This window comes from Aulonocara stuartgranti (genome assembly GCF_965226115.1).
Source record: "Aulonocara stuartgranti genome assembly, chromosome: 3".
NCBI classification, from domain to species: Eukaryota; Metazoa; Chordata; class Actinopteri; order Cichliformes; family Cichlidae; genus Aulonocara; species Aulonocara stuartgranti.
This window is the reverse complement of record NC_138941.1, coordinates 31701143-31723893: the sequence shown is the minus strand read 5'-3', so window position 1 is coordinate 31723893 and position 22751 is coordinate 31701143. Positions and strand designations below refer to the sequence as shown.

At 41.4% G+C, this 22751-nt stretch overlaps 3 protein-coding genes across 5 annotated transcripts in view; all 3 read left to right on the top strand.

Annotated features, from left to right (window-relative positions):
* Positions 1-6329, top strand: part of LOC309703268 (protein phosphatase 3 catalytic subunit alpha) — a 69450-nt gene extending 63121 nt beyond the window's left edge. The window contains exons 13-14 of one of the 2 annotated variants that reach the window (XM_082528013.1): positions 473-502; positions 4470-6329. In XM_082528013.1, the coding sequence (XP_082384139.1) occupies positions 473-502; positions 4470-4672 (233 nt within the window). In that variant the 3' untranslated portion in view covers positions 4673-6329. The remainder of the gene's footprint in view (positions 1-472; positions 503-4469) is intronic. The other variant, XM_082528014.1, reaches the window with a different exon arrangement.
* A 2232-nt stretch (positions 6330-8561) lies between these two features.
* Positions 8562-15459, top strand: LOC309701781 (uncharacterized protein). Of its 2 annotated transcripts, XM_082526000.1 has the most exons (12): positions 8562-8827; positions 11067-11213; positions 11592-11717; positions 11905-11961; positions 12179-12205; positions 12322-12342; positions 12584-12670; positions 12763-12798; positions 13616-13714; positions 13839-13863; positions 13956-14035; positions 14720-15459. In XM_082526000.1, exons 1-12 carry the CDS (start codon positions 8767-8769, stop codon positions 14731-14733), a joined length of 780 nt encoding a protein of 259 aa, XP_082382126.1. In that variant the 5' UTR covers positions 8562-8766; the 3' UTR covers positions 14734-15459. The 2 variants fall into 2 exon arrangements, with proteins under 2 accessions (XP_082382126.1, XP_082382127.1); XM_082526001.1 differs by lacking the exon at positions 12179-12205.
* A 4101-nt stretch (positions 15460-19560) lies between these two features.
* On the top strand, positions 19561-21970 carry LOC309698053 (DNA damage-inducible transcript 4-like protein). Its single transcript, XM_082520324.1, has 3 exons — positions 19561-19695; positions 19917-20064; positions 20552-21970. The coding sequence occupies exons 2-3, from the start codon at positions 19974-19976 to the stop codon at positions 21040-21042; spliced, it is 582 nt and encodes a 193-aa protein (XP_082376450.1). The 5' UTR covers positions 19561-19695; positions 19917-19973; the 3' UTR covers positions 21043-21970.
* The last annotated feature ends 781 nt before the right edge of the window (positions 21971-22751 follow it).

Sequence of the window (22751 nt, the reverse complement as noted above, 5' to 3'; positions counted from 1 at the left end):
TGCACGCGCACTTAAGTCCTCTCTCTGTTTTCCATTTGTCTCGTTTCGAAATGTACTCTTTTCTTTGCGTAACAGGAACACCTAATGCATCTGCAACTTGCTAAAATTGCTGTCGATGTTCATTCTTGCAGTTTCCATTTTATCTGTCACACATTCAGACCTTTTGTCAAACACATTCAAAGTACCTCAAACATGCAATCCTCTCCATGAGGTTTGCTGCTACATACGTGTATCGCCTTCCCTTTACAGATCTGGAACTAAGGCTCATCCTCTCCCCTCCTCCCCCCTCTTTCACCGTTTCCCCTGTTTGCTAACATCCACATGTCCTCTGTCATAAAATGTGGAGATGATTTTTAACCTGTGTTGTCGGCATTGGCTGTCTTTGCTGCTCATTGACTTGTTCCTGGGACAAAATGAACTCTCCTGCTCACTTCTCTCATTCATTTTGCAACCTCCCTCTTCTTCTCTTCAGCTACTATTGAAGCTATTGAGGCTGACGAAGGTAAATGGGTCTGGCTGCCCTCTTCTGTTGCTTCTCATGGCAATAGACAGGGGGCTGTGCTGGGTTTTCATCCATCTCGCTGGTGCTTGAATAGAGTGTGTTGGGTGTTTGGGCTAACAAATTGTGGCATAGTATTAACGGAGAAAAAGAAGTAAGTAAATTAGGAAATCCTGTGGTCACATGTTTGAAAGGGGAATGTCTTTCATAGCACAGATTTTATAATCACAAAGGTCATCTGTGATTTTGAGTGAGTGCAAAGCAAATTACACCTCGCGGTCTTCCTCGGAAATCAGCGCTAATGTAGGCCACAATCGGTTCATCCACAAAAACTCCTGCGTTAAGGATCTTCTCTGTTAGAAGTTAAAATAATCTGCATGAAACATCAAGATAAAGAGAAAATGCACATTCACACGTATATAATGTAGGAGGTGGGTATCATCAGGTCATCTGGCAGCTTTACCAAGCCTTCAGCCTATCCAGAGGGATAGACTGGACCAGCATCCTTAAAGGTCCTGAAAACCTAAAGTTTTGAGGGGTTATGTGATGCACACAAGCCAATAAAATCCTTCATTTTTAATTCATAGAAAGCTGCTTCTTAATTAATGTTGAAAAGTGCAGTATTGTGCAAAGGTCTTGAGCCGTGGCCCATTTTATATTGTTTTTGTATCGTTTCGGCAAAGAGCCAGACTATGTTTGGCAATTTTTAAGGTGGTCTGGAGCGATACTTTTCCAGGCACTCCATTTTTAGAATTAGTACCGCTGAGCTATGAATCTTTCAAGTGTAAAAAGACACCCGACGAAAGGGATGAACCAGTGTTGTGTCTACACATAACAGACAACTTATTTAAAAGCCTATTTTAAATTGTATCTTTAGGCACGTTGTTACTAGCAGCTTATCACAGAAACACACGAGATGAGTTTCAGAGCTGTTATCCAAACAACTTGGTATCTCTCACATGGTTTGCCCTTAAAAAAATTGATAAAACTGGACAAACAAGCAGTAAATCAAGACTTTTGCACAGTATTAGATCTGGCATGAACTTTTCCTAAACAAGCCTTAACTACTTCAGACCAATAGGAGAAGCACAAAGGTTATATCGCCATCATGGGTTCTGAATTTGGCCTTTCCCAAAAGCACAGGTGCTAATGTTGTGGTACTGGTACCAGTATTTTTCCACAGCAAATGTGTGCAGCAGATCTAGATAAGGCACCATGTAAGTGAAAAATAACCCCACCTTCCTGATTAAGGTTTTCACGACCTTAAAGAGGAAGTAGGTCCTGTCGAGTTATCGGTAGAGTTCACCTTGACAGGATATTGAATATCATTTTGAAGTAACACTTTATTTCCTAATGGAATATATTCCTAATGTTACCGAGGGTAATACTTTATGTGGTAAACTGCACTTGTTCTCTTATCTGGGGATTGAATGAACTTTTCCAGAGGAAGGTACTTCAATGAAATCACTCATCATAGTTTAAATGATTAATGCAATGCTCTTATCATAGCAGACAGCACGCTCCCCCTCTGCTCTGCCCTCACACAATACAATGAAGTCTTGCTATGAAAGCTCTTGATGGTTTTCCCCTTTGAAACAGCTGAAGCAGTTGTGCATTGTTGTTGCTGTTTTATTTATGTAACACCTTCCTTAGAGCTGAATCTGAATTGGTAGACGCTCCACAGGAGGCTTTGAAATCCAAATTGGACGCTCCCTAAAATCTGCTTTACTTGCATCGCCTTTGGCGCAAGAACAACCTCAACTGCGAGCTAAATAGTAGTATGCCACCTGCTATTTACATTGAAATTGTCCAGTACTTCCTCTTTAGCCCCATAGAGGACAGTCCATTGTAGTGTCCAGACTCTTCTCTGCTTCTCTCTCCATGTGGATCCTCTGTGGCCCTGCTGTGTCGTGTTCTTTCCTCTGAGCTGCTAATAACCTGTGTCTGACCTGTGCTATGCAGCAACACAACTACGCTACCCATCACACCGTCCTCTCCACAATCCCCAATTTGTCCTCTTAAATCAAATCCCCTCCTCCCCTTGTCACACCCCCATTCTAGTAAGAAGGGTTTTCTTATTTACAACCATAGTATTAATCACCCTCAGTCTGTATGAAAGGTGGAAGTAACAAAATGTTTTTTAAAAAGTGCTGAAATAGAACTCAAGCTGAATATTGGAACGATTCGTTCTTGTAATACTTAAAGTATCCATCGACTTGAATGAAACAGCCTTGAATTGCTGGTTTTATTAATGTCATTGGTGTTTCTTTGCATATTTAAAGGGTTTTATCTTCATTATTCAGTTTAGTTCACTCAGTTTTGTATCATATTGCAACTTCCACCCATCATAACCTCCAGTCAACCTTCAATTGCTGCATGCTTCAAGCAGACTAAACAAGTCGTTAGCACCCCAAGTTCCTTTGATAGTGTCTTTGTACGTGAGCTCAGTCTCAACGTGGTTTCTATTTTGTGGAAGTGAATGTCTCAGTGGGCTCCACTCTAGTGTTTCTTTTTCTCCTCCCTTTATTCTTTTCTTGTCTCTTTGATCATTTCTCCCCCTTCCCTTTTGTCGTTACAAAAGCTGTGTTGTGATGGGGTGACCTGGATGTTTGGGGTCTTCAGGTGTTCCGCGATACGGCTGCGTTGAGATTTTGGTTAATATCGGTCACATTCTTAACTTTTAACATGCGCAAAAAAGCATGACAAGATGGCCACGAGATGGTCTGCTATCACGGATATTGTTGGCACAGTGAAAACCTGTCGACCCTGATGTCAGGAAGTGCCCTTTGTAGAGTTAGAAGGAATATGTAATCGTTTCATCTGTCAAGCGGCATTATCACATAAGTTATATCCGTGTGTTGTCACATTATCAAATTGCTTAAATACTTTCATATTGCGTTCATGCCTTATTAAACCATTAATCGTTTAAAATGCTGCACGACAAATACTGTTTTCCATGAAAAACACAAACAAGTAACAGTGGTTGAAGACTTTGTCTGGCCTCATGAATAGCAAAGATTCTTCTCACTTCATTCATCTTCAACCCAAAGAAAGTTCAACTTTTAGAATTTTTTTATTTCCTGGGTGGAGTCACAAGAGAAGATTCATAACACTCGTGATTCTCAGTCACAGCTAGCTACTTCAGCTTAACACCCAGCAAAGCACTAATGTGCACAAACTTTGACCTGCCTGGTATCCACTTATAACTCATAGAAATTATTAATAGAAGCCAAAAAAACAATATTTTGTACTAGCCTGTAAACATTCCTTTGGTAGGCTCCTTTGATTGCCTCGCTTTTGGTTCCACGCTCAAGGGGCGGAAGTTTAACGCTTTACAGTCGGCTCCATAGTGTAGTGGTTAACACATTTGCCAAACATGCAAAAGATGCATGGTTCTAGTCAGGAGGAGATTATCAAAATCCCTTGAAGAGTTGTATCAAAAAGGACAGCTTGGATAGAAATATGAGGATATTGACACTTTGCAAACAAGGTAGCAGCCAAAAGAAACAAAAGAAAGAAGCTAAGCTAACCAGATTTAATGGGCAGGATTTTTTTTTTTTTTTTTTTTTAAATCTTCTCATGTGACCCCACCCAAGAAAGCAAGTATTTCTGTTTTCCAAACCTACAAGTGTGTCTGGAGAGATCGACGCCATGCACTTATCATATCAGAGATCGCCTTTAGATATTCAGTTTTCATGGATTAAATGTAACTGAACTAGCCAGCAGCTCATCAGGTGATCAGGTGCAGCCTCTGTTGTCACTTTCTCAGTAAAACAATTTTTTTTCTCTCACAATTTCAAGAGCAAAGCAAATATAATCAAATTTGGTGATTCACGGGTGAATGTGAGCGTGACCCCCACCCCTTCCACCCCCATTCTTTTAATCATTTAAACTCTACACCATATAAAATCACTCCTAACTCTCTTCCCCCCCCCCCCCCTCCCTACCCTTATTTCCTGCATCTCAACAGCAATCAAAGGCTTCTCGCCTCAGCACAAGATCACTAGCTTCGAAGAGGCCAAGGGCCTGGACCGCATCAACGAGAGGATGCCTCCGCGGCGAGACGCCCTGCCTTCTGACGCCAGCCTCAACTCTCTCAACAAGGCCCTGTCCTCGGAGACCAACGGCACAGATGCCAAGGGGAGCACCAGCAGCGGCAGCAACATCCAGTGAAGGCCCAGCAGCAAGGCGCCACCTTGGCCGACGGGGCTGCCTCGCCCCCCAGCCTCATCGCGACCCGCCACCACAGAAAAGGGGCAGAGGGTGAAGGTGTGGGATGGAGGAGGAGAAGGAGTGATGGAATGTGGAGGGGGGAGGCATCTATGGCTCATAACGGGGGGACATCTCACTTGCTAGTCTTTGGATATGCCTTCAAAATATTAGTTCATAGTCAAATCTGCTAAGTTATTGCCAGGTCACATTTCTGAAGGGTCAGGCCGTAACCGCGCTTGATTCACCTCCACACCACAGTATGTCAGAGAGGGAGAGAACGATGGGGGAGAGAAAGAGAGATCGAGATCTTAAAGGTGATTCAGTTTCTTGTTTTTCTTTTTTTTTTCTTTCTTGAAAGACCCTTGCTCATTTACACCGAAACGGAAAGTCGTTTAACTTCTTACTAACTATCGTACGTTTACAAAAATACAGCACTAAAAAGGACAGAACATGAGATAATGTTTTTAACATATAAGGGTGTACAAACTAAATAAGGACTATTTATTGATAACTTTTTGTTTTGCTACTCTTATAAAATAGCTCTGAAATTAATTAGGCAGTCTTAAAAAAAAGAAAAGAATGTTGCAATGTTGTGGAAATGCCAAATAATGGAACGTTTTATGGTTTTGTACATATTATGCTTACCTCAGGTTCTTTTGGTGTGTGCTTTGACCTGATTTTTCTGTATAATGGCTAAATAACTCAGTAATGAATACCTATTTTCTTGAGTTTCATAACTGGAATTTACACTTAACCTATCTATCATTTGCAGATATGTTTATTTTTTGTCTCTTTTGGAAGGGGGGAGGGGGGGAGGGTAGATTTATTGTGGCTTGCTGGAAATGAGTGTTATTTTTTTTTTCTCTTTTTAAGTATTGCGAACAAAGTAAAAATAGAGAAACTATATTGTGTAAAAAAGAAAAGGAAAAAAGAATACAATAAAGTGTCTGCCTATGCATGTTTTATAAAAAAAAAATCAAACAAAAGGAAATAGAACATCTGAAAACTTTGGCTGTGGAGGCCTGTTTTGAAATATATTGCGCTTTAGTGAACATATACTGGAAACGTATAACTGCATACTTTCAATTAACACCACGATGCTCTATGCCTTCTTTTTTTGTAATTGAAGCATTTAATTATCTATGATGGATGAGAAATGAAATTTTTAACCTGCGCTTGTAAGTGCACACAGTCCAATTAAGCATGTTTGACAATTCTTGTGAGGTGTGTGGTTACATGTGGAACTCCAAAATGCATGATTAGCTGTTTGTGTCATATAACAGGTGAATCGGTTTTGTTTTGTTTTTGTAAATGTGCCACAGAAAGTGTAATTTGATTATTATTATTATTATTATGACTATTATTTGGACCTCTGCTTTGTATATCAGTTACAGGTTTGATACTGCTCAATACTTTAAGATGAAACGAGGAAAAAACAAACTTAGATCTTTTTTAAGAACTGCTTTAAGTGCCCAAGTAATTCACTACACGACATGAAGCCTTGCTTTTGTAATTTAACTTCAAAACTGTTGGCAGATGAGGCATGCACTTGCAACTATGAAAAGTATTTTATATAACTGTTCAATAAAAATGTGCATGAATTTCAACTTGAAATGAACCTGAATCCCCTGTGTGTGTGGTGAATGTGTGCGTGAGCGCCTGAAAACCGATAGAAGTCATCGTCATATATGGTTTCATATGAGTTCAGTGTGATTCTCCTCTACAGCTCCAGTCAAACACAGCTTGGCTCAAAGCGCTGCAGTATGTAAATAGGAAATTGCTACTTGGCAGTTCCTCAGCAAAGGTGTTTCCTCTTTATCAACCTCAGTGACTTCTTTGATTAAACTCGGGAGGCTAAGCTCAAACATAATGACTGTGCATAATCACACTTGTTTTTGAGAATAGGGGTCTGCAGCCTTGTTTCTTTTTTAAATACATGCAACTGCCACTTTATTAGCTACGCCCGAGTTGGACCCTGAGGTGTTGAAAACATTCCTCAGATTGATGTGACAGCATGGCTGCACATCCATGATGCGGCTCTCTGGTTTGCGCCACATCTCAGAGGTGCTCTTCTGGATTGAGATCTGGTGACTGGAGGCCATTCGAGTAGAACGAACGAACTCGCTGTCACGTTCAAAAGAAGTTTGAGATGACCTGAGAAGGAAGCCGTCAAAGGATGGGTGCGCTTTAATTAGTAAGCAACAGGTAGGCTTGTGACTTTTAAACAGTGAGGGAATTGATACAAAGGGGCCCAAAGTCAATATCTCAAACACATTACACCACCAGCAACCTGAACTCCTCATACAAGTCAGGATGGAGCCATGCTTTTATGCTGCTTATGCCAAATTCTGATCCTTGCATCCAAATGCAGCATGAGCTCGAGACGACACTTTGCAGTAGCAGTTCTTAGCTGATGGGAGTGATGTTCTGCATACCTTTCTTGTAACAAGTGGTTATATATTAGCAATAGTGCTGCCTTCCTATCAGCTAGAAGAAGCCTGGTCATTCCCCTCTGACCTCTGGAGTCAACAAGATATCTCCACCCAACTGCTAACTGCATATTTTCTCTTTTTAGGCCACTTTCCTTAAACACTAGAGATGGTTGTGTGGGAAAGTCCCAAACAGCAGTTTCTTAAATACTCATACCAACCAGCCTGCCAAGGACAAACACATTAAATTAAACAAACACTTCAATCACTTTTCTTCCTCATTCTGATGATTGATTTGAAGTCCAGTGAGTCATTGTGAGCATGTCAACAGGTCTAAACGCACTGAGCTGCTGCCACGTGATTGGCTGATTACACATTTGTATTGACGAGGAACTGAATAGGTGTACCGAATGAAGTGATCGGTGTGTGCATGTACATTAGGTTGCAGTTGAAGTTTGCATTTAATTTTGGAAATGTCAGGCTTTCTGAAAATGTGTTGGGAAAATATGTTACAGCTATTTCTATTTTATTGTCAGTGGAAAAAAAAATTTCTAATTAGTAAAACAAACATTTAAGTCATTCTATATTTTAGCTAAGAAGTCCACTTCTCGTGTGCGTGTCTCAAGTGTCTTTCTTTTGGACCTCCTTTCAGTTATTAAACACAATGTTTAAATGAAAGGAAGTAAAGTCTGGCATCCTGTTTTTTGGGAGGGCCCAAAAAACAGCAGTTTGGTTTTGTTGGGGGTGGGGGGGTGGGGATAGGGTAGGAAACAATATGATATAACAATATTTTTTTTTTTTTTTTAAAGTTTTTTCAAGTAAAACGTTTCAAGTAAAAACGGGCAGTGTTCAAAAGTGAAGAACTCATTTCGTCTTTGATTATAACCTCACTCTGTATAAAAATCCAAACTCATTTTGTGATGCTTTTGCAAAAAAACAGCTGTCTTGACTTTATGCATCGGTCGATGTGCGAGTGTGTGTTACCACCAACACGCCTGGACAACAGGTTTTGTGAAGACATTGTTTAACAAATAGTGGAGAATGGCTGGCTTCTCAGCAGCTCCTCTGGGCTGTCAGGTCTTTGTCATCAGTTCCAGTCATTATTTACCAATCTGATTCTATCTCTCAGTTGAACTGTGTAGTATGTTAATGGTTTCCAATGGATTAAGGCTTGCAATGTCACCACTATCAAAATTTACCACAGTTACTTCACTTACGCACAGCTCTGGCTCAGTGTAACTACTTTTTTAAAGATCTAATCTCATCTGTTTTGTCCGATTCTGCTCCATTCACTCTCCGTGAGGTCTCTCCAGTCTCCTTCACCCTCGTTAAGTGGTGTCAGAGCAGGAAAAAATAAGCAATGGGAGTTGCCTTTGGGTTCCACCACATTATACAAAACTGACATGATTGTTAAATAGACCCAGAATTGAGCCAAGTGCCTGCCTTGTGTTAGTCTCTACATCCACCCAGTTTACGTCAGGAAGGGAAGCCAGTGTATTTCCTCCCCTTCTCTATCTAAAGGAAGTGCCAAAATAAGCATCAGCAGCGGAGCACCCAGGCTTGGACACCTTTCACACGGGCCACTCGAAGGGAGACGTTTAAGGAGTTCACAGCTGCAGAATCGCCATGAAGTCCGTCAGGGTTTTTGCTGTCCTGCTTCTAGCATCTGCCCATGTCTTCACACAAGGTAGGGCGATCATTCACAATGGCTACAGCTTGATCACATGCTGATAGAAGTCTTCAGCACTCTTTAATAGTTAGCAACAACCTTGTTTCTGTGATTTATAGTAAAACTAAACGTAGTAGGCTTTCTATCAAGATGACCGCCTCCATAGTTGTGTTCTGTTTTGGTTTGAGCACTGGTTAATGGTTCTTCCCTTTAACCCATGCGTTTCCCCCTTGGTGTGTGCAATGATAAAGATCACAGCGATGGTCAAAAGTCACTTACGTTACTTTAAGGACATCCACTCAGACTATTTTTGCTTATCCAAGGGAGATAAACTTGGAGCACATTTTTATGTGATTGTGTTTCTATGCCTCCAAATCTTAACGGAGACCTTCAAACTAACAAGTCTGACAATTTGTTTCTGATTTTTGCGAGTGAACAGATGTTAGATACAAGTCAGAACCTCTGGCATGAAAAGCACCAGAGTGCCACATGGCTACTGACTTGTTTTTTTTTTTCATTCTGCAGAAACAAAAGAACTTGAAAGCTTGTCTGTGCCGAGCAGATAGGTGATCTAACAGCAGATAGGCAGTGAGAACCAAACCGCCCCCTCTATCACAGAGACAGCAGATTATTGTCCTGAGCCTGACAGATCCCAGGTGACAGCCAATCTTCTTCCAAGGTTTAAGCGGTAAACAAGCTGGAGGAAACGCCCACGCCTGGGCCATTAGAATTATCTGTGTGAGATTTTGTTCCGCGACACATAAGGAAAAGTGTGGGCCTGGTAGGATCCGAAACTCTCTGATGCTGGCAAATCTTTAGCTTTTGATCTTTAAACTTGCTTGAAATACTTGAGGCTTGACTTGGATTTGTTTACATGATTAAAGGACTGAAAAGGCCACGATGCGTCGCAAACAATTTACACATACTTAACATTTAACTTTACCTCGATTTACTAGCAGGAACTTAAACAACTCTCTGAATGATCCAACATACCGAAGACTCGCCTCGTACTCTTCCTTTTAACAACTCAATGACCTGACTTGAGACTTGCCTTAAATACTTTAGAGTTATGTCTGGCAGGGAGACTTGATTTTCCTTCCTGACCAGATTCATGAAAAACAGTCTGATCTTTGTGCGGTCAGAGCAGAAACGTCCTGTTAGCCATCAAGCAGCCGGACTGCAGTGAAATGCACTGAATGAAATCGTGATCGACAGCAGGAAGCTTAACACGGGTCGGGGAGCAACAATTGTATATGTCTGGGACAGGATGCAGCTTCACACTGCTGCGACACTTGGGGCAGAGGATATCCACCTCGACATGCCGTAATCTCCTTCTCTATCTAGACTTTTCACCCCCTGTCTGACATGTTTGACCCTCGGTCGTCTCAGAAGCTGGCCTTTAAAGTAGCGCCAAACAGCCACGACGCAGGATGGCGGTCAGAGCTTGTAAAGCAAGCCTGTGACTCAGTGAGCAAAACTGGGCATAAATATCTTTACAGTTTCAACCAAGGATACACAAGTAATAACTTACTGTAATAACAAAAAGGAAATATTAACCATTTCCTTTCTCAGTTGAGTATTTTTAAAAAGGTTTGTGCACATTGGAAAAGAACAGCAACATGTCACTTAAGTTTTGTGACTTGTAACGATGACAAGTGAATTCATTGTTGGCGGCACGGTGTTCAGCAGAGACAAAGAATACCATCGCTTCCGTCACTTCCGATCGAGGAAGTGACGGAAGCGACTTCAGATGGAGCCAAAGAATTCCATTCCCATGAGTAATTATGAGAAATGCAGGGTTACCAAAGCAACCACAACCCAAAATCTTCAATGGAGACCATACAGGTGGACAATATAAGCTGTAGCCACTGCTGCACCACCCGTTAGTCAGTAAAATCCTGCTGTGAAACCTCAAGCTGAGCATTTCTGCTGGAGCCATCTTTCTGTTTCATACCCTGACGTGGATGCAGAAATACCTTAAATCTGGATCGCAGAGAACAATCCAACCAAAGAAGGCACTCAGGGACGTTACAAGACAGACATGCAGACAAAGATTTTGAGTTTTTAGATGCAATGAGTTCAACAGTGAGCTGGTGTCGGTTGTAGATTTTCTCTGGATAGATAACAAAGTGTGTTAATCTCTCTTGTAACCTCTCCACAATCACATATATCTTTAAATAACCACCAAAAGACTTTTATGTGGATCTAATCAAATCATTTTCCTTAACTTCCTTCATGATTTCTTCATACCACACAGAAAATGAGTCAAACCAAACCTCAACCACAACAAAAGCACCAGGACCGGCAACAGTTCCAACAATAACAACAAAAACGACAACAGCAAAGGCAATAACAGCAGCACCTCCCTCTCCTCCTACAGATACGACCACATCTCCTCTGGATGGTGAGTGTTTCTTAAAGCCCTCTTCCAAATTTCTTTGCATTTCACTTTGCTTTATTGTCCTGTTTCATGGAATTTACATGCATCTCCTGAGCACGAAAACGGTTTCTCAAAGCTCACCTTAAAACCATTTTTAGGACACACCTGTAGATGTAGAAGCACGGTTTGTGACCTTAAACTGCATACTGGAGTACTTGTAAAGACATTTAAAATACGGTGGATTTAAAGGTAATAAATAATATACTGTAGTAAAGGGGGGAAAAAGGGACAAGATGGTGTGCTTTTAAAAACAAGCTAGTTTGGGCTAAAGACTGCTTGTTTATTTTATCGTCAAGCTCCAACAGATTTTCCTACAAACCTTCATTACATTCTGTTTTCTAGGAGACACGCCTAAAGCCAGTACTACGTTACCTACTACTACTACTGCTGCTGCTGCTGCTGCTACATCCACATCCGCCCAGAATGACTCTTTGACTACTGAACTAGTGAACAAGACAAGCATTGGAAGTAAGGCTCTGTATAATTTTATATGACATATGTGGTTTGTTGAAGGGTTTCTACATGTGCTTTAGTACAGAGACGATTTAAATGAACTTCATTTTGCATTCAGAAATAAAGTGTAACAATGTATATGGAAGGCAGTTTGACATAGATACTTTTAACATATTTCATGAGGTTTTTTCTTTTTTATCAGCCCCCACTAATGTCTCTCAGAGTGAGCATTCTGATGGCCAAAGCAGAGCAGGTCAAGGTAAGTGTGGCACGTGTGAGCTCCTCAGTGATAGGCATAGGTTTCTTCACTTGTTTTCTGAACAAGTTGTGATGTGTCATATCGTGTCGTGTTGTGTTATATGTAGTGCCGACGTAGGACAGTTTTTCCAATTTCATTGTACTACTGTACTATGTATGACTGTGCAATGACAATAAAGAGTTATCTTATCTTATCTTATCTTATCTTATCTTAACAGATGAGACCGATCCTGACCAGGACTTAGGTACACAATAAAAAAAAATGTGATCATGCGATTTTTTTTAAAGCATTAAAAACACATCAAACAACTAAAACAGTTTGTTTTTCAAATGAAACAACGCTGCTCTTTACTGTCCACAGGTACCACTCCTCCTGCCCCAGGTACAGTACTGTTTGTATCGACATGATTGTTTGCCTCCCTCTCTTTCTTTTTCCTTCTGTGCCCTCTTCTCTTATTGATAACCATCCTTCAGCACTTCCTTGTTGAAAATGTTGAAATTAAAAGAAATCCCCAAACAGCTCCACACATTATAATTGAAACCAGAACCGTCTTTGAGTAAAAAAAAAAAAATTTAGTTAATTTATGAAATATATAAATAAATAATGAATTTAAATGTGACAGGACAACAAAACACCGCTGACTCTCAAAGCAGATCTTCAAGGACATCATCACCTCCCACTAAAGGAACCCCTCAGGAGAACAGTCCCGGTAAGTGATCCTGTGTACAGTGAGCTAAACGTGAGGTCATGAATGGACATCCCAACCGTGTTTAATCAAATCAAAATGTGTGTCGTTGAAAGGTTCTCAGGCGGGTCAAACAGAGGAGAAATCAGCAGGTAACAAAGCTAATCAGTCTGACTTTGCACACCAGCGATGCAGCAGCTGCAGCCTCTCACAGCTGAATCTGTACGGAGGACCAAAGCTGCCAATAAAAATATAGACACTAAATAAATGGTATATGATTAAACGCTAGCAACAAGTAAATGTAGATATTCATTCATTCATTTCATTTTCACTGAGTCATATTGAATGATCTTGATATGTAACTCTTCTGGTCCTCCATATGATTGACTTGTAATCTAGAGATGAAGATGAATGCATAGACTGTGAGTATCGTTTGTTAAATAAAAACCTTGAACTTGAAAGCACAAAAAGCTTCAGAGCAAAGAAAAAAAAGGAAAACAGAAAACTAGTGTCCTACTGGGGATTACGCTATCAGCAACACCGCAAGCAATTTGGGATTCCTGATTACATATATCTGATGTGTGGGCAAAAAAATACACAGTAATTACTGAGATTCCCATTTGCCCAGCCCACTGACTCTGCCACCTCAGAGGGCTGAATCATTCCACTGCGGGGCTCCAAAACCTTTAAAATAGCCCAATCCAATAAAATCTTGTTTTAAAAAAGGTCACATATTATGTTGACAGACTTTAAAACATTTTTTTTTACTTTTTAATGATTTGGGGGATAAAACTCTGCACTGCAATGCAGAGTCCATGTAGAAGGGCCGTTAAAGGTCGAAAGTCCAAACTGCGTGGTTCTGCAGCTGCTACATCACTGCTCTGCCCTTTGGTTAGACGCAAATGTGGAAGACGCACGTCACACCAGATGGATACTGATGGCCGTGTCCTTCGTGTTCCCCTCCCCCAGATAAAAAGCTGTGGTGGCTTGCGTTGCCCGCCACCCTGGCCGCAGCTGCTATCGCCATCGTCCTCAAATTCAAATCCAAGAAAGTCCACAACCCCACAGGTACATGCTCTGCCAGGACGCCCATGCACGAGTGCTTACACTGGGATTTATGATTTGAAAAATTATTTTAATTCAAACAAGCATGTGTGCTTATCATTGCCTTCTGTTGTCTTCTGCTGAACAGAAACCGTCGACACTGGAACTGAGAAGTGAGTTTGATATTAAAAGATCAGACAGATTATGCCATTTTCAGGGTGTGTGAAGAAAAGCCAAACATTTATCTCTTTAAAACCCTTCACAGCGCATCTTTCCAGAGAGCTGAGAACAGCAAGGATGGCGTCATGCTCCTCGGAGTTAAATCATCAGGAAGAGAAGAGAACGGTGAGCCGCCTTCCCTCTATTTCCTGCAGCGGGTTCCTCCCGACTTCCCTCTGTTTGCGCATTCTTCCATCACTTGGTGAAACTGTTTCTCCAGACACCGAATTTCAATTATCCCAGGGAAGTGCTGGGCTTTTAATATCCTCATTGTACTGTATGGGCTTCTGGGGCTTTAGCTAGGCAGCAGAAGGTGTTTCCTGTGATTTCGCGCCCCCCGCCCTCAAACAAGCAGCAGGGCTTGAAAGATAGGGACATCCTAACATAAACGCAGATTATTTTGGACGCGACCTATTGTGCACTGAGTAAATGTCAGCGTGGCCCCACATGCTACGGAGGCGTGCGTGCGTAAAGGCACGAGCACATCCACGGGCGCGCATGTCAAGCATAGTTTGCGCACACACCCTAAGTTACCCCTTCACCCCACCTACTATAAAACACAAGTTGGCCAACGAATGCAATGCCTTCCTTCCCAGTCAGGCCTGCATGCCTTTGGCAGGGAAATGGAATAACGCTTCAGGAATTCTGATGAGGAAAAAAAAAGAAGGGTTTGTTTTGTTGCAGGCTGCTGGTGCGGAGCTTTAAAACAGCAAACGCAATAAGATGAAAATCACAATTTAACGGCCTTTTTGACTTTTCAGGTTGGAAAATCAGTTTTATGAATTGCTCCTGTTCTTTTGTGTGTTTCAGCTGAAGCCAGATAAGAAGAGTCACCATCGCCGCCCACACACTGATGGTCTGAGAAAGCTGTTTCGATCCTAGGTCTCCTTTTTTTAAGCAGTAATGAAATATTTTAATTTTTTTTTTTTTTTTAATAAAAGATGCTTTCAAGTGTGATTCTGTATGCAGAGAGCAGTTTTATGAAGTAGGGCGTGTGACTGCGATGATAAATCTTAAAACAAATGAACTTGATCTCAAAAGTAAGGACTGCAAAGCTCATCTAAAGAAGCTGACACGCCGCCTATTAAATGACAGTGGTGACTTATTATTTATGCAGCCTTTATTTGCACTCGGTGCAAACTACTGCCGCAAACATGTTTTCTGTGTAGTGACCCCAGATCCTTCACGTTAGTCTTATCATACGCTTTATAACTCTGTAATCATCCTTTCATTACCTTCTTATCTGCCATTTACTTTTTACTTGCCTTGAGCCATTTTGCTAATTATGAAGGTTTGGGGTTTGTTTGATGTGCGCTAGATATTTGCTGTTAGGACGACTTGTTTGCGCGTGTAACAACATAGGAATTTGCTGCAACAGAGGGTCTGTTAAATGTTTTTGTGGGGTTTTCTTCTACAAATGTTGCACCAAAGCACACATAACTAAAGCAGATGCAAAAGGCTGTTTGGATTTATAGACACTGGAACTACTTTATGCTTTGTGGCTGGAATTTGTCATCATCAATTTCCTCAATAAATCACTAGAAAATGTCTTTTTTGTGCTGCCCTGTTTTTTAACATATACATATGCATCTTCTGATAGATCTGAAATAGCATATAGGAGATGTGCTAAATGGATAATTTAATCATTAAAATAAATTAAAAGTTCTAATTTATTGTATTTGATTGTGGTTCTTTGTGAGCGAGCTGTAGGACACCAATGGTGTGAGTTAAGTGATTCACCACTAGAGGGAGCCAACAGGTAACTACAGAATGAAAGAGCAAAGAAATGTTTTTGGCTGCTGTTTATTGCAGCCAGGTTCCAAAGAGGTTGTTGACAGTGGAGTGAGATATAAGCAACGATAGTCAAACACACCTCTCAGCTTCTTCTTCATATTTCCACGCAGTGCGTAACAAATAAGTTCAAGAGCCTCCCTCCCAGATGGTGTTTTGAGTATATAACATCAAACATAAAATCTCTCATGACCTTCATTTTGCTCTGATTCACACACTGCCCTGTTAGGTCTGACCGTGGCCTTCGTAAAATGAGACCGGGTGACAGCTTGGACTGTGGGCACGTTTCCATCAAAGACACGGCGAGCAGGTTGGCAGAAGACCCTCCACACACAAATAAAATGCGCTAACAGCTGTGGCCGGGGCTGTGACATTCAGGGCATCGTGGGGAGCTTTCTTCGCGCTCTCCTGCTCAGTGTGTTTGTCACCCCTTTTCGACCCCTTCTCCTCTCTTGACTCTAAATAATCAATATGTATCTTTGCCTGTTATTTTCTCCCACATGTTTTTGTTCCTGTTGTTACAAACCTGAATCCTTCTGTCTTTTTACATTTTAAGGCACAAGCCTTCTTAACTAAAAGTGCATGCTTTGCAGAATAGAAATGAGCATAGCGGGCCTTCTTTAACTGCCATTTGAAACATTCACATTAACGTTGAGTCATTTTATTTTAAAAGCACATTTAATAACAGCAGCACTCGACCCAAAGCGCTTTACAGTCGATGCATTTAGAGGGGACAGTAAAACTGTGCATCTGAGGAAGTAACTGGCAAGGATTACAAAAACAGATGAATAAACTATCAACGCATCAAAGCTGTAAAAGTGTTTAAGAAAAGGTCGAGTTTACATTTACATCAGCTGTGGGACACGATCTGAGCTGAAGTAGGAGATTCATCCAAATCTGGAGGCAGACAGCTTTAAATCTGAGAAATGAATAAAGAAGTCTGACAGGAGCAGTTGTGATAATGACCTAAGTGACCTGGGGCAGAGAATAGTGCGAGCAGATCAGAAATGTAAACCACTAAAGCCTTTAAAAAGCTAGGAAGGGAGCGATGTGCTTTCTTTTCTTAGCAGCTGTTAAAAACCAAGCTGCTGGATTTCAGATCGTTTGAAGCCGTGAAATAGTTGAATGGGTGTCAGCCCCGGACACAGCGCTTCACAGATGACCAGCCAAAAAGTTACAAAACCATGGACTGGGGATAAAAGTTGACTTTTTTAATATTACTGAGATGTAAGCGATGCCTTTCAGAACATTTTTCATTTGTTAATTAAAACTGTTCAAGCTGCCTGTGAAAACAGAGATTTTGAGCTCACTGTGCGACACATAAAAGCCTTTTATGTTTGAATTTATAAAGTGATAAATTAAAGCCTTCGTGACCCACAGACTCTAAAGAATAGGTTTAACTTTTTTCTGTGTGTGTGCAAGTCCTTTTTTAAATGTACAACCAGCAAAACGCAGCTACACACCAATATGAACCCCGGCACATGCAACCTGCTTTCTCCTGAAATGCAACTCAGCAAAAAGCTTCTTGTTATTCAGTTTCCTAGCGGGGGCAACGAGGGGCACGTTTTACTGGATGGAGGCGAGTCCCAGATCGGCATACCACGTGTCCTCAAGGGGATAAGAGAAGGCTCATCTGAACCAGAATGGATTAGTAACCCGAGACCCAACATGTTTCATCTTTTGCTTCATTCAGGGAAACAGGAGTTGGGGAAAAATTATCAAGCGGATTCGGATTTGACTTGACTTACTGACAGGAGGTTAAGGTCGAACGCAGCAGTGCCTCACATTGGGGGCCTGCTCTCAGCTGTTTCAGTGGAGCAGATGTTTGACGCACAAAGCAAAACGAGCAGAAGTGGATGTGATCTTGTGCAGAAGTGCAAACGCACTGCACCTCCTGAGCTCAATTTCCGAGTGCTTAAGAAATGCTTGTGTTGTAGACACTGCACAAATCAGTTTGCTGCCCAGGCTACTGCAGCTAACTCCCACTGCTGCAAATTACAACAACGCCTGCAAGATAAGAACCAGAGCTTTGCAGGACAGGTCTCGGGCAGTGTCTGGAATAAATCACACACAGTGTTCTCTTCATGGCAGATTTTCAATATGTCATGCAGCTGACACTCGAGATGATAGTCTTTAGAATATAGAAGTGTCTAGATTATTTTAAACTTTACTCGATGACCTGGATAAATATCTTTTCAAAGGAATCTCTTCTTGCTTGTAAATTTTAATTGCAGGGTGTAAAATGTTGATTGCTGGCTTTGAAACGATTAGATACAGAGTTTTATGTGCTGGACTGTGCCCTAATACTGATGATGTTAAGAGGCGCTGCATAAGAGCTGGGAAATTATTTTACTTCTACTTGTAATCTACCTAAAGTACAAGTACTCCTTATTCAGAGCCCCTGACCCACTTCTACCCCTTAGACAGCTACTAACGACCTTGCATATTTTTCATAAATGTCAGTCCAAACCTCATTACCACCGCCTCCATAATGACAGCTCTTTCTGTCCTTGCTGTGTTTTTGACACATGTGAACTTTACCAAAGTCCTTGCTTACCTAACACTTGTCAGTATATTTCTGCATCTACAAAAGCAGCAACATTAAAGAATGTGACTTTTTTTCCAGGGCATATCTAGTTCCCCCCATGTGACCGGTGGAAAACGCTTGGTCTCTCCGTCTCTCCCTCGCCCACTGGATTCCATTACCCTTTAGCCAGCAGAGCTGCTGGGGGTAAGAGGGTCAGATCCAGTTACTGGGAGAAAAACTCTGTTGAGACTGTAAGTGGTGAGAGATAAACCGCTGATGAACTGAACAACTGTGCTCGCCGCGTTGCCTGCCAAATGTATACACACAATACAGTAAGACAAGACATTTTTGGCTCAGCGGCTCTATAGTCAAAGGGCTTCCTCCTGCCTCACAATCCTGAAATTCACATTTTGATCTGGTTTAAAAGAATATCTGGGGAAATGTTTGCACACTTTACTCATAACTGTACTTTTGGGAAGTGAAACCCACTCAGACTTCGTCTACTGATCTTCTGTGTTAGGATGAATGTCTTTCATATGGCAGTGTGTCCTTTTGATGAGGACATTGTGCACTCTGTGTTTGGGGTGAGGTTCACAAAAATTGGATTTGAGATGAAAAAGGGATTTATTTTCAGCTTTTGCCTCAAATTTTCTAGATAGTACCGTTGTGTCAATACAGCTAATAAAATTATGAATAAAGTTTTTAAAGGGCCCACATGAGAATCTGGGACTGTTGTGGAGGGTCACCAGAATAAGTTCACAAAGAGATAAACTTGATACTGAACAGTAATGAGTTCAGCTTATTGGTGCAGTCCCAGTCTATCAAGTGACACATTGGGAATATTAATTAACCACCCCTTCTTTAAAGTGTGTAGTTTAACTTTTATTTTTTTCATGTGTTTACGTTTTCTTTATTCGTTTACCTTATTGATTACAAAAATATTTTGCGTTTTCTGATCAAACAGCAATATGAAAACTCACGTGGCTTGATTACAGGCTTAAACATAGCTCGAGGTCTCTCTATAATAATAATGAAACAGTCATAGATAGCTTATTAACATTTGCTGGTGACCCATAATCTACCAAACAGGTGGCTGAAGCGTTGAGTGCATATTAAAACACGTTTCGGGCGAAGTTAACGCTTTAAAATGAATACAAAAACGTTACGGCGTGTTATCTTGCCCACGTAGCAACACAAGAAATCACCCCCAAGTATTGGTCAATGAATTAATTTAAATGCTATTTCGCAGCCAATCGGAAAGGAGCTGTGTCCCGCGTCCAGCGCCTGATTGGTCAAGCCCTCTGGTCAGCTGAGTAGACGAGGGTATAAATAACCCTCAGAAGTTTCACCCCGTTGCAGTACGTCTGACTGTCAGTGTGTGTGTGTTTCTATATCAATGTGTGTGTGCGCGAATTTATTCATGAGGAACCGTCTAAATTAAGTTATTTTGTATTAAATAATATTTAAGGTGAGTCGTTTAATGCTGCGAATGAGTGTCTTTTAAGCTAGCAGTTAAGAATTGAGGGGTTTAAGTTTTTATTTGTTTAGGTTTTTTTTACGGCTTTTTGTCTTTTAGGTGCTACATTTTGAAAGTTTTAGCATCCTGAGGTAGCTACCTCAGTTAGTCATTTGTTTAAATATAGCTCAAACCATCCGCTTGGACTGACACAATGACGCTACTATTTTCAGGCAGCTTTTCTAAAACTACGGGAAAACGGCCGACTCCAGGAGAAACAGGCTATCACCATGGTTGCTACGAGCACGTTAAAGCCCAAAAGCAGCGAGTGTGTTTCAGAACTGGCGGATAGAAGATATGACCACGGTTGCATTGATGCAGGTGAGCTTACTAGTGTTTTCTTTTTGTTTGTGTAGCTAACCTGCTAGATGCTGGATACTTCTAGTTGTGCGCTTGTTTATCCCTGTGTGGTGCATGGCTGCAGCAGTGGGGAGGAGGAGGGGGCGGGTACAGATGAAGTCATCCCTTCAGTTTGTTTGCGAAACAGCAGCCCACGATTGAAGGCAAGTCTGAGGCTGTCTTTCTCTGCACATTGCTACAAGATTGTGCTACAGAAACATGATATTTTGTGGGTGTGCAGCTCAGACTCTTGAGATGGTATTTCGTTTTTAAGGGACTGTTGACACATTCACACAAGGCAGCTGAAAAGCATACAAACACAGACCCATTCCTTTAGTCATTGGTGGAGTTGAAATCTTGTGATTTGTCCCAGTTGACCTAATAAAATACCTTTCAATTTTACTGCAGCTGATATGATTAAGTCAGGATTATCTGACCTTTAAATGTTTATCTTGCCTTGTTTTCCCAGGACTGGACGTCTGGTTAGACTGCTTAGACGAGACCCAGAGGACTGCAGATGCCACTGAGGACAGAACCTGTCAGCAGCTGGCAAAGATGTTTGAAAACTGCCTTTCGCGGGCTAAGAAGACAACGCTACACTGCTCCTCTGTGCTGGTACCAGAGAAGCTAACGCGGAGAATAGCGCGTGAAGTCCTGCGGCTGGCATCTTGCGAGCCCTGCGGTCTGCGCGGCTCTGTTCTCTACGTCCACCTGGAGTTGGACAAGGGATGCAAGCAGCTCGAACGCATCGTGTACGATGCCACCGTGGTGCCTACATTTGAGCTGACTCTTGTTTTTAAGCAGGATGGCACCGCCTGGCCCAGCCTGCGGGACTTTCTTTTTATGGGAACCTGCTTTGCGCCGACCTTTAGGCACGCACTTAAACTGAGTCCAGGTTTCCGTCTCGTTAAGAAAAAACTGTACTCCTCCTCGGCAGGTACCGTGATTGAGGAGTGCTGAACTTTTGTAGGGATTGGGGATTTGGATATTGGGTTTCCTGTTGGGAAATGCACTTCTGCCCAAATGTAAATGACACTCCAGTGGTGTCACGTTTTCTACAGTGTTTTTGTACAGCGCAGTGTTAACTATTAGCCAGTCAGCTTTGGATGTAAAGCCAGAAGCTTGTGCATCAGAAAGCCTGATTGTTCTCATTCAAGTCTTTTTTTTTTTTTTTCTTTTTTTTTTTTTTAAATCAGCAAAATTGTAATGTTCTGGGTGTTTGTGTGTTTTCTAACATGAGTTGCTCAAACACCATTTGAAGTTGTACTTTTTGCAGATGAATGTAAACCGATCCCAAAGTGTGAGAGGGACATACTGTCGGGTACACTTTTCTTAAAGACACTAGACACTTTCTTGAGGCATCTGTGTGTTTCCAGATACGTTGAACGCTCAGCCACAGCGAGCACACAGAGGGCTGAATAAGAGTCTGACATTTAGTCTTTTGGGGGCCATATTCTGGTTGTGTGATGCTGTATTTAGGGCTGTGATTGTTTTTAAGACTATATGTCTTGCGTAGATGCTGCTGTCATGGTGTGGGACTTCCCACACTATAGGGGAATATGTGGATGCCTTAAATCTCATGCACATTTTTTTTTTTTTTCACACAGCTTTGTCACAGCTGCGTCTCTTTCCAAATGTTTTATTGCATTTTTATTTTTTTACCCCCCCTCCTCCGCCTGATGCACCTTTTCAATGCAGAGACTTTATAAATTATTAAAGGATGGTTCGCCCAAGTGATGTGTATTTGTTTTAACAATTAACTTGTTAAAAAAAAAAGTCCCAAATCCCCCTCCCCCTTTTTATTTTTTTAACTTTCCATTGTTTTTCAAATTTGATGTTGAAACAAACTGAGTTGTCTGTTTGGACAATAAAATCACTTTAATGTTCATTTTTGATTCCACGTGTGCTCTTTTCTCCATTCTTATATTGCCATGGATATCCTGTCATGGCAAAGCCTGCAAAACGGGGATAATTCACCTTTTAGACACAGCAACAGGCATTACAAGATCTTGACAAGAATGTGGCACTTACTTGATCCTTAAAAGCTTAAAAATGTAATTTGTTCTGCAGGCTTCCACACGCCACTCTCCTGACTGCTCATAAAGCTCACTGGCTGCCGCTGTGTGTACCTGCAGTGTTTGTGTGACATTTCTCTCATTGTCTTGAATGGTTGGGATTTTAATAAACTTGTGAGATGAGCAAAAGATTATGAGACTCGTGTGGTGCATGACAAGATTCCTCCCAGTTTTGCTTTAATAATGAATTACTGTCATAATTGTTTACAACTTTTTACATTAGTGTAAAAGTTAGTTATGGCAACACGCCGGTCATGCTCAAGTGGCGAAACAGGCCGCAGGGGTTACAGCAGGTTAACGGCAGAGTCACATGATGTTGTGCAAGATGCGCTGCATACAGTCCTTGTGCAGGACAATGAAGCTCTGATCGTCTGGTTGGCGTCACACGTAACGACCTCTGATCCCGTTGCTTTGCTGTGCTAATGTGGGTCAGCGGCGCAGATCTGAACTGCGAAGCCCATAAACACAAAAGATCCACAAAGAATATGTGCTATACAATTCATCGCTATGTCTAATATTTCTATAGATACACTATCAGTCACAGGTTTGGACACACTTTGTCATTTAATTGTTCTTCTTTATTTTATTTTTTTA